This window comes from Caretta caretta, chromosome 17 (assembly GCF_965140235.1).
Source record: "Caretta caretta isolate rCarCar2 chromosome 17, rCarCar1.hap1, whole genome shotgun sequence".
Lineage (NCBI taxonomy): Eukaryota > Metazoa > Chordata > Testudines > Cheloniidae > Caretta > Caretta caretta.
This window is the reverse complement of record NC_134222.1, coordinates 5,409,989-5,425,591: the sequence shown is the minus strand read 5'-3', so window position 1 is coordinate 5,425,591 and position 15,603 is coordinate 5,409,989. Positions and strand designations below refer to the sequence as shown.

At 42.1% G+C, this 15,603-nt stretch overlaps 1 protein-coding gene across 3 annotated transcripts in view; it reads right to left on the bottom strand.

Annotated features, from left to right (window-relative positions):
- Positions 1-15,603, bottom strand: part of DHX40 (DEAH-box helicase 40) — a 140,572-nt gene that overhangs the window by 59,571 nt on the left and 65,398 nt on the right. For all 3 annotated transcript variants that reach the window (XR_012665363.1, XM_075120843.1, XM_075120845.1), the window contains exon 3: positions 6,415-6,525. Coding sequence is in view for 2 of the 3 variants with exons in the window: in XM_075120843.1 (XP_074976944.1) it covers positions 6,415-6,525 (111 nt within the window). In the remaining variant the exon portion in view is untranslated. The remainder of the gene's footprint in view (positions 1-6,414; positions 6,526-15,603) is intronic.

Below are 15,603 nucleotides of genomic sequence, written 5' to 3'. Positions count from 1 at the left end.
GGTAAATACTTTACACGGTAATCAGATTCAAAACATAGAGAATCTCTCTAGGCAAAACCTTAAATTACAAAAAGACACAAAATAAGAATATACATTCCCTCCAGCACAGCTTATTTTACCAGCCATTAAACAAGAGAAAATCTAACGCATTTTCTAGCTAGATTACTTACTAACTTAACAGGAGTTGCAAGGCTTGCATTTCTGATCTGTTCCCGGCAGAAGCATCACACAGACAGACAGAACCCTTTGTCCCCCTCCCCCCCTCCAGATTTGTCCCCGCATTGGTCATTTTGGGTCAGGTGCCAGCGAGGTTACCTTAGCTTCTTAACTCTTTACAGGTGAAAGGGTCTTGCCTTTGGCCGGGAGGGATTTTATAGCACTGTATACAAAAAAATGGTTACCCTTCCCTTTATATTTATGATAATAGTACACAGCACAATGGGCCTCATATCACAACTGGGACCTCCCTGTGCTAATGGAGAGAGCCACCAAATGAAAGAACCCTAGACATTAGAGATGGGAAAGCCCTATTACCTCCCCATCTGCCAAAGCAGAATTCATTTTGACCATCTTTCAGCCAGTGCAACATAGCACCCTACAGTCTGTCCTCCTGTTCTTCACATGTATGCTGCATCTGGGTATGTTACTAGACACCAAGCAAGCATCCACCATTTCTTTATGCAGCCTACAAAGGGTAAGAGGAGCTGAAGGGGGAGGAGACTTTGGGTAGGTGCTGAATTTTTACAAGGAGCAGCTAAAAATAAGCTACAGCTAAAAATAAAGTATGATCATAAAATGCTAAATCTCAGGGATCTTCCTGAAATCCTGAGGATTAGCTTTCATCTCACTTTAATCCAGACAAAAATAGCCTTCTCGTTGCCAAAAGGTGTAGCTGGGCTTTACGAATAGAGATAATAGTTCTGCTTCCCTACACAAGGTGACAAACATCCCCTACAAACCCCTTTCACACAGACTTGCACCTCCCTCCCCATCTGGGTTTTCAGAGGCAGAGCAATAAGCTTTTGGGTATGTTCAAGACTAAAGACTGACAGAAGAATGGTGCATCTCTCTTTGGTCAGATAATTCCTCTGACATAGCAGTTGAATCATGAGCTCCATGGAGACTATCTGGCACAATCCTGCGTCGAAGTGATCAGTGAATCCTCTGTCAATATATGCAAAAGAGCCCAGTTGGTACTCGAAATGGGCCCAAATCCAAACCTCAGCTGTGGCCTGGGCACTGGGACACATGCACATGCCCAAGGACCAATGTTCTGTTACCAAGCTGTACTGGAATGGAATCTAAAGTTTGCTGCTGCAGTCAGCTTTTCTGTGTTGCCAACTCTGATCTAAGTGAAAGTTTCATGTTATACGTGTTTTTCTTAAAGCCCCAACTCCTGAAGCCATGTGAATTCCTGAGAATATCAGCTTTCATTTTTAAAATGTACGTTCCTAACCTCCGTGGTTGCAGAGAAAAGCTTGAAAACACAATGCAAGTGAGCCCAAAAGTCTCAGAAACCAGAAAGCAAAGAAGAACTCCAAAGGTATGAGTTTTTTTAATTTAATGATTTTTAAGCCAGCCCCATGATTTTTTGGGGTCTGATGATTTTCAATGATTGGGGGTGGCACTGCTGATTTGTATTCCATAATCTGTTTCAGCATGGGTGAAATACATCACTGAAGTGCAATTTAAGCCCACAAGGCCTACGCACTAGTTATGTCCTACTAAAGCACTATGGCATTAATTGGGATTTAAGAGGTGTATAGGATTCTGGCTTGCTCCTCTACAAAGGTTTGAATTTCACCACTTAGCACAGGGGAAAAAAAAAAAAAAGACTTTTGTAGCACAATAGCCTCCAACTCCATACTTCCAGTTATTGGATCAAATCTATCATTGGTGTAATTCCATTATCCAGGTCAAGGCATGTTGGCCTGGGGGAAAGCTTGCACTGTTTCTACCTTCACTGTACCTGATGCGATAAATCAGGGACTGCAATTCCCAGGGGTCTCTGTCCAGTATTTCCATAGGAACTGAATTCACTTAAAAATAAGAGCAAAGCTACAGCTTATGATCGTCATAATTTACTACTATGTTCCATGTACAAGTGCAATCCAGGTGATTGGAACTCTCATATAAAAGGCCATGAGGGACTTGTTCCTGCAAGCTGTCAAGCAACCTGCCCCCATCCAGCAGAACAGTTAAACACATGCTTAATTTTAAGCATGAGTAGTCCCGTTAGAGTACCTCACAGGATCAAGCCTCGAAACCCATAACAGGTTTCTTGATAGTAATTCTTACTGCAATATTTCCTTTGATTTTGACACGATTATTTGTGAGTAAGAGTTGTGTCATCAGGCCCCTGTTCTGTATCATGATGTTTCCAGCCTAGAGAGGCTACTATCTTGTTGCATACAACATCCTCAGGTTGTGGATGGAAAAGGTGACCAGATGTCTCTGGGATTATGAGTTGGACATTTTTTAATAAGATTTAACAATATTACCCTTTATCTTTACAGGGAAGAAAACAACTGATTAGAATGAAAAGGAGTACTTGTGGCACCTTAGAGACTAACAAATTGGTTAGTCTCTAAGGTGCCACAAGTACTCCTTTTCTTTTTGTGAATACAGACTAACACGGCTGCTACTCTGAAACCTGATTAGAATGAGTTACTCTTAGTTTACAATCATCTAAGAGTTAAAACGAATCCCTGCAAATTTATTTAAAGGAACAAACTATGTTATTTGCCTGGAGCTGGAGTTCATATAGTATGTGGCACAGAAATCTCACATGCAGAGGAGATCATGGGGACAGAGTAACTGACACTAACAGTCACTAGTTGCTTTATGTAACTGATGTTGCAATAACATGCTACTGTGCAAAAGAATGATCGGGGGGGGAATCTAATTGCTAATGAATAATTTGGCAATTCTCTTACTGTTGTTTGGCGCATTAAGGATAATGTTCTGGTGCACTCAGTAGGACGACAATGCTCAGCTCAGACCCATCACTCAGAAGGCATCAGAACACAAAGTGGGGACCTAGTGGTGAATGCAAAGAAGTTACCAGTGTCTAAAGCCCACATGATGCATGATACAGCTCAGTTATTGCTGTTTGTACCTGTCACACGCATAGCAGTAATAAGATCTACAGAAGTGCTTCTGGAAATGATCACAGGGAAACAAATATTTCTAGTCCTGTTTTTCCTCTTTATGTTGAGAGCATGGAGAAACATTAAGGAGAGAGGAACAGAGATTAAAAACCCAAGCCCTCAGTGACAATATCACTTCCTCCCCTCTGCCCACACTTTTTTTTTTTTTTTTGGTGCAGAAGATGTTCTCTAGGTGTACTGTATTGGACAGTATAAAAAAACCCAACAATTACTTCTATGTGTTCATAATCATCAGTCATATGCAACTGTGTACTTCTGAGATCCAGTAAACTGTAATGAAGCTATTTTCTGTGTAGGGCCCTACCAAATTCACAGTCCATTTTGGCAAATTTCACGGTCATTGGATTTTAAAAATAGTAAATTTCATGATTTCAGATATTTAAATCTGAAATTTTTCAGTGTTGTAACTGCGTGTGTGTATGGGGGGGTGTTGCAAGGTTATTGTAGGGGAGTTGTGGTATTGCCACCCTTACTTCTATGCTGCCAGCAGCAGCGCAGAAGTAAGGAATGCACGGTATGGCATTGCCATCCTTACTTCTGTGCTGCTGCCTCCAGAGCTGGGCCCTCGGCCAGCAGCCACCACTCTCCAGCCACCAGCTCTGATGGTAGCAGCACAGAAGTAAAGGTGGCAAGATCACAACCCCCTTATAATAACCTTGCAACCCCCCCTCCATCCCCCTTTTGGGTCAGAACCCCCAGTTTGAGAAACACTGGTCTCCCCTGTGAAATCCGTATAGTATAGGGTGAAAGTACACAAAGACCACATTTCACGGGGGAGACCAGATTTCACAGTCCATGGTGTGTTTTTCATGGCTGTGAATTTGGTAGGGCCCTACTAATGGGAGCACTATTCTGAAGTATGCCCCTGTATAGTGACTGGTTCACATAGTGTATAACAGCCTACTACTGCTACCCACTGACACTAACTCTATTAGCCGAAGTAGGAGAGATATATGTTTTGGTGCTAAAAGGCCTGAGTTCAAGTCCTACTGATGACCTCTTAGGGAGAAGCATCAGTATCTCAGGGCATTGATGATATTGCAGTCTTTATATCTTCATCCATCCAGTACAGCATAGCCACCATTAACCTCTGGGGAAATTCTGTTGTTCAAAGAAAAAGCAACAGGGGTCATGTAGTATAATGCTATGTTTTCCTAAGCCAGTCTTTAGAAGGGTTCTCTAAGTACACCTATTCTCCTACTGCTTTGTTCCCATAGGGTCAATATAAGTTTATAGTCCTAAACATCTTAATACAGGCATTGACTAGTTGCCTGCCATCTTTGGGAAAGAACCAGAACATATAATAGCAGATTGCAGAGCTAGCCAATTAGTTCTCTCACCAGTGAAACACCCATCTACCTGACCTAGCTAGTTCCCAGTGCTCTAGCAGTCTCCTTGCTGCTTTTACCTTATGTATATGGAAAAGTCAGAGAATTTCAGCCCCACCCTCCAAGGTCTCCAAGACTGTGTCCTCACTATGGGGTTGAACATCTCATGGGAGAAGACTAAGGTCCAGAACCTTGGAGCTGGGCCACCAGAACCACTGGTGCAGGTGGGGTCGTGTACCCTGGAGAGCACTGATGAGTTCATCGACCTACACTGCAAGCAGAGTTCAAATGGTTGCAGCAAACCAGATGTTCTTTGACGAATAGGTCTCGTTGCCTCCTGCATGAATGCATTTGCTTATAAATGCAAAAATATCTCTGTGCTAAGACAAAGTTCGGCATCTATCACACCTGTGTACTACCTGTATTTTTTGTATGGGTCAGAAACCTGGACCCTCTTACACGCAGACTTGAAGAAGCTAGAGGTATTCCATATGTGGTCAGTGCCAAATCCTGAGGACAAAGTGGTTTGACTTTGTGCAAAATGTTATAATTACATTCAAAAGCAGTGTTGCGTTCTCTTTGGCCACGTCACCAGGATGGACATAAATAGTCCAGCACACCGCGCTCTCAAACTCTCCTTCGAGACCCTACCTGCCACCACCCATGATCCCCACCCACCAAGATTCATGGATTTGCAGGATTGAACCAGATCTGGGAACTTCACTACACAATGCTCGATGCAAGGCCATCAACCATGGTCACTCTGGCTAGTGCAATGATCCTTAGGAGACTATGCATGTTTGGTGACCACAGGTGATGCCCAAGAGTCACAGCAAAAACAAATATCAGAAGTGAGAGAAAAATCTATTGAGAATCCTTAGCCTTTAGGAGAGTCACATTCCCTGATTCTCCTTTCCCTAAGCCAGTGCAACTCCACTGAAGCCCATGATTTACAGCAATGAGAGGAGAATTGGGACACCAATTTTTGGCATTTGTATTTCAGCCCTGATCTAAAGCCCAATGTAATCAATGGGAGTCCTTCCATGGACTTCAATGGGCTTGGGATCAGGCCCTTTGCATGAAAGTTGATAAAAGCAGCAATTATACAGTTCTGCTTTGTGATTTTGTTTTATTCAGTAGAATTCTTAAAACTTGTGGCATTTCTTTGGGATACTGGATAGCACACCAGACATCTAGCATTTTGCTGCATTAGGCCTGATCTGAAGTCCATGAAACAAGACTAAGGTCAAAGTTATGTATCTTTTCTCCACTTCTTCCTACATCCCTGTCCGCAGGCTATAGAAGGGGCACATTTTGCATCTAAACTCATTCTTTTATTTTTCATTCCTAAATTATTCTCAGAGCTTTTGCCGAAGCCCTGCTGATTGCCCCTTCAACTCACCCACAAGGGGCCTCAGCAGCAGCATCCTAACACCCAAGAAGGAGCGTTTTCGCTTAGAGAATGCTGTTCCTTCATTGCATAGAGGAGGTTGCAACCAAAAGGTATTTTCCTCCCCTTTCAGTGTTTACTCCCTATACAGAGATCATTCTCCCTGAGCTCTAGAGGACCAAGGTTATGAGGTTAGGCATAAACACTACCATTAAAACCACCAGTCCCCACACTATTTCATTTTGTCCATGTTGTTACCTACACAGTATCTTCTTACGAGTTTAGTGAAGGTAGCCTCCATCATGCTAAGATGACTAAGCATTTACTCTACAGTCAATGGTTATTTTTATTACTGTAGGACCTAGAGGCCACAACTGAGATCACGGCCCCCCAACTGTGCAGTGAGTCGCACAGACATACAGTAAGAGACAGCCTCCACTCCCCACCCGAAGCACTGACAGTCTAAATAGACAAGACAGACAAAAGGTGGGAGGGGAAATCAGAGGCACAGAGAGAAGTGACTTACTCACACACCAGGACAGTCACAGAGCCAGGAATACAATTCACATCTTCTGATTCCCAATCCAGTCCACTTGAGGCATTGTCTCTCCTTCTTCCTACTTGCTGGGCAGAACACCTGAGAAAGCCAACACAAAAAGGGAGTGAATGCTGCAGAAATGAATCTGTGTGGATATTTGCCCAAAGTTGCTTTTCAGATATTTGCCCCAACTCTATGATAGAGGAACGTGCACCAACCTCCACAGTGGAAGGATTCAAAAAACTGCCATCTCAACACGCTACGGAATCTCACACATGAAAGCGTGAGGCCCGAGGGACCTACAAAGGATGCCATCTTCAGAGAACCCTAGTCACAGGTAAGTCATTTCCCTTTCCTGTTGCCTGCTTCCATATAAGTGACTCCTGTTTCATATTATCCAGGGTTGCTGGGTTCAGGCTTTGCTGAAACAGTAGGGGTCTTAACAAGGAGATCTGCAACAACATTCTGTTTTCTAAATTTAGATTTCGGTCTTCAGCCAGGGCAAAGAAGCCCTTGTTAAAGCAACAGTGACTCCTTACCTGCCCCAGGAACTTAAAGGCATTTATTGAAGACAACAAAAAAAACCCAAAAACCAACAACCCAGGTTCTTTCATAAAAATAAATGTTAAAAAAGCACTGGGTAACATTTTTACAACAATTTGCCCTGAAAGCTGAGGCTTTTTTCCTTCCCTAAAGCATGAAAATAGTAACACATTAAATTGTACCCTGGTTTACGTTAGTTTGCTAAAGAAATACTGTATATAAAGCTGAAGTTAATTTGCAATTCCCAGTAAGGAAAAGGATGAGTGCAGATCTGACTTGGTTAAAAGGGCATAAATAACTGAGCAGCAAGACCAAGAGAAGTGGCAATAGATGTGATTACAATCTCACCTTAATAGGAACTCTCTCTATATATAAAATGTAGAGAGCCTAATTCCTGTTAGGGTGAGATTGTAATAACTGTATGGATTGCAATCACTTCTATTGCCACTTCTCTTGGTCTTGCTGCTCAGCTATTTATACCCCTTAGCCAAGTCAAATCTGCCTTCACTACAATGCTGCTTCTGTGGAACTATAATGGTTATATATCAATCCAACATGCATCTCCCTCGTTAGAGTTCTACCCTAAAAAAAAAAAATGCACTACCAATTTTTGAACCAATCTGCTTTAAATGTGCTTTTAATACCAAGAGTGACCAGAGAGGTAAGCAAATATTTTTATAAGAAGACAGATATATTGTGTTTACATCTAATGCCATTTGCTAAGTAACAGACTGGAATCCAGTTCCACCCTACCTAATATTTACCCAGCTGGGGAACAAGGTTCAGTGGTGTTTATCAATGCATGATTAAGTTGTAGCTCAAAAAAATAGCGTGGCCCAGTGGATAAATCATGTGAGTGTGACTCATGAGACCTGGGTTCTATTTCTGTCTGTGCCACTGGAATGCCTGGTGACCTTGGATAAGACATGTTGCTTTGTGCCTTAGTTTCTCCATCTATAAAATGGGTATAACTAACCTCTTTTGTGAAATGTTTGGAGATCTACAGACGAAAAAGCACTACATGCGAGCCAGGTATTAAAATATTCTCATGTAACTGGGCTCAATTCTGCCCTCACATATGTGAGAACCATACATGTGTAAGTGAGGGCAGAAATGGGCAAGCTAGGGGCTGGAAGAGGATGTAAGTTACACCAGAACAAACTCCTTTTACAATCAGACTCACTTTTGAATTTTACTCAAAATATCTATATGCCAGAAACATACTGGTACCCTCACTTATGCAGATGAAATCAATGGGAGTTGCACCTTTGTAGAGTTCCCAGCTCTCGTGACTTTACTGAGTCTCCCCCCACATTTAGCATTTTGCTTAATGGTGCAGCTCCTAGAGTCACGTGATTAAATGAAACCGGAGTTTCTCACCTAAAGAACAAAAATAAGTCTCTAGTTCTCATGATTGTGGAAGAAAGCTTGAAAACATGACCCAAGTACACCCAGAAGGCAAATACAAAGAACAAACAGTATTTTTTAAAGTCAGTATCATTTAAGTTGTCCAAACTCATGATTTTTGAACACTTGGAGCTCGCAATAATTCCTCTGTGAGAAGGCAGAAGTGGGGCCTAGGAGTTAGACATTTATTTATTTATTTATTTATTTATTGTTTTCATTAAGCTGCAAACTCTTCAGAGTGGGGTATGACTATTATCGTACTATGGTAACAGTGTGGATCAGCTGGATCTTGAGAGAGAGAGAGAGAGAGTTAGTTATTGCATTAGGGTAGCGGTGTGCACCACTTTAAATCAAACTGATCCACACTGCCACCATAATAGACACACCCCCATACCTACACACCACATGATGATAGCCCTATAATAAATTGAATTTATACTTCATTTTTGACCACTTCACCTGCACTCTGCTTCCTAGTTTGTCTCCACTGGGACATAGTCAACCCTGAGCAACTTAAACCCAGCTACCATGCATTTTATTTTTAAACTAATACCGAGGAGAAACAATTCCTTCTTTCCTTCTCCCAGCTGTGAAATCCCCTCCCAAAAATGACACTTGTCTAAAATACAGGTCAAGCAATACTCAGATCTGAACCAGTGACAGAAGGAGGAGAAAACTGCCCTCCAATTATGCTTAAACTGAAATGTCTCTTCATAAAATAATTATTTTGTTGCCGACATCTTTAGTAGTATGATCATTTTTTTTCTTTGCAGACTTCTCTGATGAGCCTTCTAGGATTCAATGGTTCATCTTGGCTCAGAAACCTCATAAAAAAGGAAAACATGTAGAGAAAAAGAAGCTTTTTACTCTCTGTGACAGTATGTAATCCTGCCTAATAAGGCACAAGAGCCCAAATTCAGCAAAGCATTTAATCAAGGGCCTGCTCAAGCTGCCACTGGACTCAGTGGAAGAGCTCGCATTAGTTGAACAGAAGCAGGATCAGACCCAAAGTGCTTAAATCCATTTTCTTGGAGCCGATAGTGTCTTTTTGGTCTGTGTTTGTACAGCACCTCGCACAATGGGGTCCTGGTCTATGACTGGGGCTCCTAGGCGCTGCTACAATACAAACAGTAAATCACCACACTAATAATGTTCTGCAAAGTCCTCAGCCGCACGTTTAACTTTAAGCACTTGCCTAGAGTTGAGCATGTACTCAAGCATTTATCTGAGTAGGCATCGACTGCTGCATTAGGGTCAAAATGCAGTGCAGAAACAACACAGGGAAAGTATTGAACGCTATCATTGATGTGAGCGAAAGAGACTATTGCCCTGTGTTGGGACCCTGTCACCCACCGCTACGGTTTATTCTGTTACCCATTCAATAGTTTCTTCCGGGGTATTCTGACTGATAATTCAAGATTTCTGTTGCAGTTTCTGAGCAAACAGGAAGAGTCAAATGGAGAAACTACATTGTCTAAACTTGCTCTTTCTAGGATTGCCACAGAGCTGCCACAGTACATAGATAACACAAATTAAAAATGGAGTGATGGGATGGGGGGGAAAAAAACCCAGAATCATTACACTGTGATGACAGACTTAGGATTTAATGAGCGAACACATTCTTGCAAATCATGTGTGTGAGATAGTTTATTTATGTCAGACATTTAAAACTGGACTGGACAAGGCGCTAGAAAATATTCTGCAGGGAAACAATCCTGCACCAGATGAGCGATGCTTTCCGTTAGGTCGTCTATCTTTCCATTTCTAGCATGTAGTCTGGTGCAGCTCAGAGTGAATACATTGTATTGTGTTGCCCAAAGTCTAGCAGATGTGTGAATTAAAACACAAAAGAAACCATATCAAATAGACAATACAAAAAACCTTTATATATTTTTCATGTAAAGTGAGTCCCAATTAAAGTCTGTACAGACTGAGAGGCCTGGAGATTGCAGTCAACTCTTCAGCTGCAACATAGGCAGCAGCAGTGCAAGTTTCCCCAGTGTTGTGTCACCAAAAGACTTTGCATCACCCTGATCTGGAAGGGATCACATCTAGGGCTGTTCAGTCTGCTATCCTTCTTCAGTCCTCGATGCCTCTCACTTCTCTGCTGCTACTCCGCATTAGTGTCATTTGTGATGGTGACAATTCTGTCCATGAGAACCAGACTTGAGCTGATTCACTCACTTCACATCAATCACACAACAGCTTGTAATAACTTTTGCTCACTTCAGAACTGGGCTAGATTTGAGTATCTAACTGTGAAAGGCCCTATTGACAGGCCTTTCTGCCATCCAGGCTGCCTACCAGTGACTGGAGGCTGGAGAGGCAACTCACAGGAGCACCTTGTTAAAAAGTTCTTGGCGCAAACCGAAGGGAGATTTGGGATAATGTTCCTACCTCTGGTGGCATCACCCCCTATTCTCTCTTGATTCTGCTGAGTCATTTGTGCCAGTCACTGCTCTGAAGAGAAAAGCTTTGCCTTGAGAATGCGTCATCATCAAACATTTTGAAAATACTATTGCACCTGACCCCTCTGACAGGGTCTTCACCCCACCACTGTCAGTTCAGATTATACACATTTAATACACAGTGCTCAATATGCTCCATATCTGTGTTCGGAACAAAGTCTAAATGTTCCCACCAAGTGAACTTAATCAAGTTGTTTACCAAGGGGTACATGCTAATATATTGCTCACTGCTGCCTACTGACAGTACATGACCAGCCTGCAGCTTTACTTAGGGATTCTAGTGACGTAGATAAACCCTGAGAGAGAAGACAGAAGCCTGAGGGGAAAAAAAAAAAAAATCACAGCCAGACAATGTATACACTCCTAAGCTTTACAATGCCATAAAACATCTCCATGCATTGTATAAGCAATAAAGCTGGTCAGGTTGTCTCTCTTATAACAAAACATCACCTTGAAGCATGATGCAGGCTTTCCTGGGTAACAAAATGCAAGCTTTCACGGACACCCACCGGTCCAAATGTTTGCAGACTACTGGCCCAGTAAGCCTCTTGCTGATCACCCCTTCATAACACACAGCAGTAGTACATTGGATTCCCACATGTAGCCTTGTTTTCCTCCAGTTTTTGGCTTCAGCATCTATAAACAGTCTGCTTCTTACAGCTAAAAAGTTCTCCTTTAGTTCAAGAGGAAGAGGTTTGTGTTTTTGGTGTAGAAGCTCCCAATGAACACCTCTACTGTTTGTTACGTTCAGCTTCTGTATAGCATAGGAAGGGGACCAGTAAGACTATGCTACAAAAAACCCTCTTATGGGAGATGGTGCATATTTACTCATGGATTGGATACTTAGGATCTCAGAAGGAATGTATATTAAATAGTCTCAGGATCATTTTCCATTTTTTCAGCCAAGTAGCATGCACAGGTGAATATGAAGGAATGCACTGGGGGCTCTGTTAACTTAACGTTAGGTACAGTCTCTTTAATCACAGATGTCAATGCAATCGAGCAATTATACTATATGGAGAAAGGTCACCATTCAGATCGGATATTTGCATCACAAAGAGCAACTAAAATCAGATCCTGGCTCAATTTCCTTTGGTGAACCAGGAAAAGAGTGTCCTTAATCTAAATAATTTTCTCGGACTGTTGACACAGATGAGTCAAATCCATGTACTGTTGCACAGCAGATTTCGGTGGGCAGTTCCTATTAGTATTAGTGGAGTCATGTAATGTCTCTGCTCCTCAGTCTGGGAATAGGCCCGATGTTTTGCTTATCCTGGCTCCTAAATTTTCAGAGAGTCATGGAATTAAGTTATAACTTCCATTGACTAAGGGGGTTTGTGCAGCAAAATCCTCTGCAAAATCTTCAAAAATTTAGGAATAAGTAATGTTTGTTATTAATTTGTTCAAGGATGTCACTGGGCATCAACATCTTTACCAATGCATTTTAATTTTAACAGAGTCCATTCTAACGGAAACAAGATATTGATGCCGAACTTATTTAACTCTGCAATCTTGGAGCCACCAGCTCCAAATCCCAGAATTTAATAGCACCAGTAGAAGTCTACCCTTTGTACAGACACCATGCTGCTGGTTTCCTATCCTAACAATTTATAAACCTAGATAAATGTTTCTAGCTCTTTGTGCAAATTGCATGCTTTGAAAATATTCCCCCCATCCCCTCATTAAAAGCTCAGAAGGTTGAAGTTTGTTGAAAGCATCTGTGATTTTCTCAGATGTTATTTGTGGCTTTATTGCAACAGGCTTGTTACAATGATACAGTCCATCAATTTTAGAGGGGTAACAGACAGCGCAGCTGGAGCCTTCTGATCCCTGCAGCATTCATTCCTTATAAGCCATTAATTGCATCATTACACATTATTTAAAATGGTGCCACAAGGTTGCCCTCCCACCCTCACTTAAATTCAGGCTCTAGAGCAAGTTGAGTCAGAAAAGCTTAAAAAAAAAAAATCAACATGTACAGCAATTCTGAGCCCTTTACCAACACAGACTGAATCAAAGAGGAGAAAGAGCAGGGATGACATTGATATGTTTCACACAACCACAAGTGTATATAATACATGGTCTGAAATTGACACTTAAGCAACAGAAGATGTCCAGATACCTAATTAATTGTCACACCATAATCCAGTATTTCCCAACTGGGAGAGGGGTGGAACAGACAGACCAGTCCTGTGGTGGTCAGGGCAAAGAAGGGGCAGAGCACGATTTCAAGAGCGCCACTCAATATGCTGCCGTGGCTACAGGTAAAGTAGCCGCTGGCTCCTTGAAAACCACCCACCATCCTGCTCCCTAATGTAGCCAGCTCAGATTTGGAGCCTGCTCACACTTCTCTCCTCTGCTCAGCTGTCAGAAGTTCTAATGCATGACCCTCAAGTAGCATGTAGCCTTCTGATGTGCGTGTAGTGGTAGAGGGACAACATTTCTTATGGCAGCTAGCTGCTAGATCTCTAGCTGCCCCTGCTGTGTTAGCAGTCAAGTTGTGCACAATGCCTCAGGAGACCAGGCGTATGCTGCACTGTGAACAGGGAGGGGAGGCAATAGGTCAGCTGGCAGGTGTGTATAGCAATTTTAAATTGCTAGCTATACTTCTTGCTTCCACTTGAATTTTCTTCTGTGGTTTCTCTCAAGCTGAGTTTCTGCTTCATGTGAAAACTAAGTTCCTCAATCTTGATGTGATCTGAGTGGAACCATTTCGGCTCCCTAAGGCCCCATAAAGACTACAGACCTTTAGTCCGGGTTTTGTACACTGATATTACTATGCATTGCACAGGAAAAAGATTACCTGAAATCTTGGGAAGGAGCATTTTTATGGTTCAAAATGCAGCTAGTTCTGCTGTGAAACTAGCAAAGATAATATCAACTCCCCACCACCACACAATGCAGTGGGCACATCCCCCTCTTACTCCATATCAGAAAGGAACGAACTGATTTAATTCCAAGTTGTATGTACCTAGTTTAATCACAGAATGGGAATATCGTCTACTTGTCAGAACAAGAGACTAGGAGTTAGTGCTCCTAGGTTCTATTCCTCAGTCTGCAACTGCCCTTGAGCTGGTCACTTCTCCTCTTCGAGCCTTATTTATTAAGACCTTTGGAAACTACCTTCTTTCAAAGGACTTAATTTTAACACCCATTAAGCACTTTTACGAAACAGATCCCACAGACACAAGGTATCATTATCAAGGTAACTGAGTTATAATACACCTCCTCTAAACACTGGAGAATATAAAAGCACTGACAAATCAGTAGAACGACTAGCTGAAGAGTAATACTGTAATGAACTGGCCTGTGTTATGTAGCACTGTCCTCCACTCGATGGAATCAGAACAGTTCAATTGAATGTCATAGCCCCTCTACTACTGACAGGTAAAGGAGAGTCTCCTGCAGCACAAGTGGTAAGAGCCAGTCCTTTCGGAGCATGATGATCTGTGCTCTATCCCTGCTCTTGCCATGAAATTCTGAATGACCAGGGAGTCCAGCTAAGAAAAAAATCTGACGTCCACAAGGTCACAGCTATGTTGCAACATCCTGGCATGAGAACTGAGCTGGGTGAAATATCAGGTATTGTATTAGCTGCTCTGTTTGAGGAAAGAATACACATCAAGATGAAGAGCAGTTTCCTCAACTGAATCAGAGTATAGCTTTATATCAGACTATGGCAATTCTTAGGCCACTTGCATCCATTTGCATTTGCAGAGAAAAAAGATCAAGAATACCTTCCTAGATTATGAACTCATGTAAGAGGTTTCCTTTAAGGAAAAACATTAGAACGCTTCTTCATCCTGCAGCCAGATCATTAAAAGGTAGTCACTGTGGCTGCTACTATTTCCTGTACCAAATTGATTTTGCCTAAGGAAGGGATAGTCATCTCAGTCTTGAAAATCCCTTTTTCTGAAGCTGGCTCAGCTGTCGGAGCTCTGAGTAGGAACCTGGCTATGGAGAGAGACTTTCAACAGCAGAATAGATACTTGGGTTCCACCCATTCATTAATGAAAGGGGAACCAATCTAGCCCAGTATTCCCAATCCTAACCTGAGAAAACATTAGCTTCCAGTTGGAAACTTCCTTCCACAATTAAACTCTAAGGAAGAAGCAGCCACATGGCACAGAATATTTGTTTATTAGGAATGTAAACATTTAGTTTGACAGATATTTCTGTGCATTGCACTTTGATAATGATGGGCCAGATTCTCATTTACAGTATAGCCCCTTTACACTGCTTTGGGAGCAAAAAGGGGGTCTTAAAATGAATACATTATATTTACATCTACTTTAAGGCCCTTTTTACTCTGCCAAAGAGTGTGAAGGGCTTTAGTGTAAGTGAGAATCAGGCCCAATTCTTTTGTCAGAAAGGACAGTTTAGAAGGGTTTACTGCATCTGGTTTCCCTTGCAACAGACAAAGCCTTGTCTTGAGTTTAGAATGCAAACTTTCATTAAAATCCTCTATGGTTATATTAATACTTTGCTCTTCTAAAACACCTTCTGTGCCTGTGAGGCAGAGATGTATTGTCCCCATAGGGAAACCAAGGCACAGAGTGGTGAAGTGACTTGCCCAATGTCATAGTGTGATACTGTAGCAAAGCTAGGATTAGAACATAAGTCTGCTGACTTGCATGCCCATGCTCTAACCACCACACTATGCTGCCTCAATTATTAACGTCATCTGCTTCCCTTGCATGAATCTACAGAGGGCCTGGTTCTCCTTTGCCCTGCAGCAGTCATTTACGCCAGTGCACAG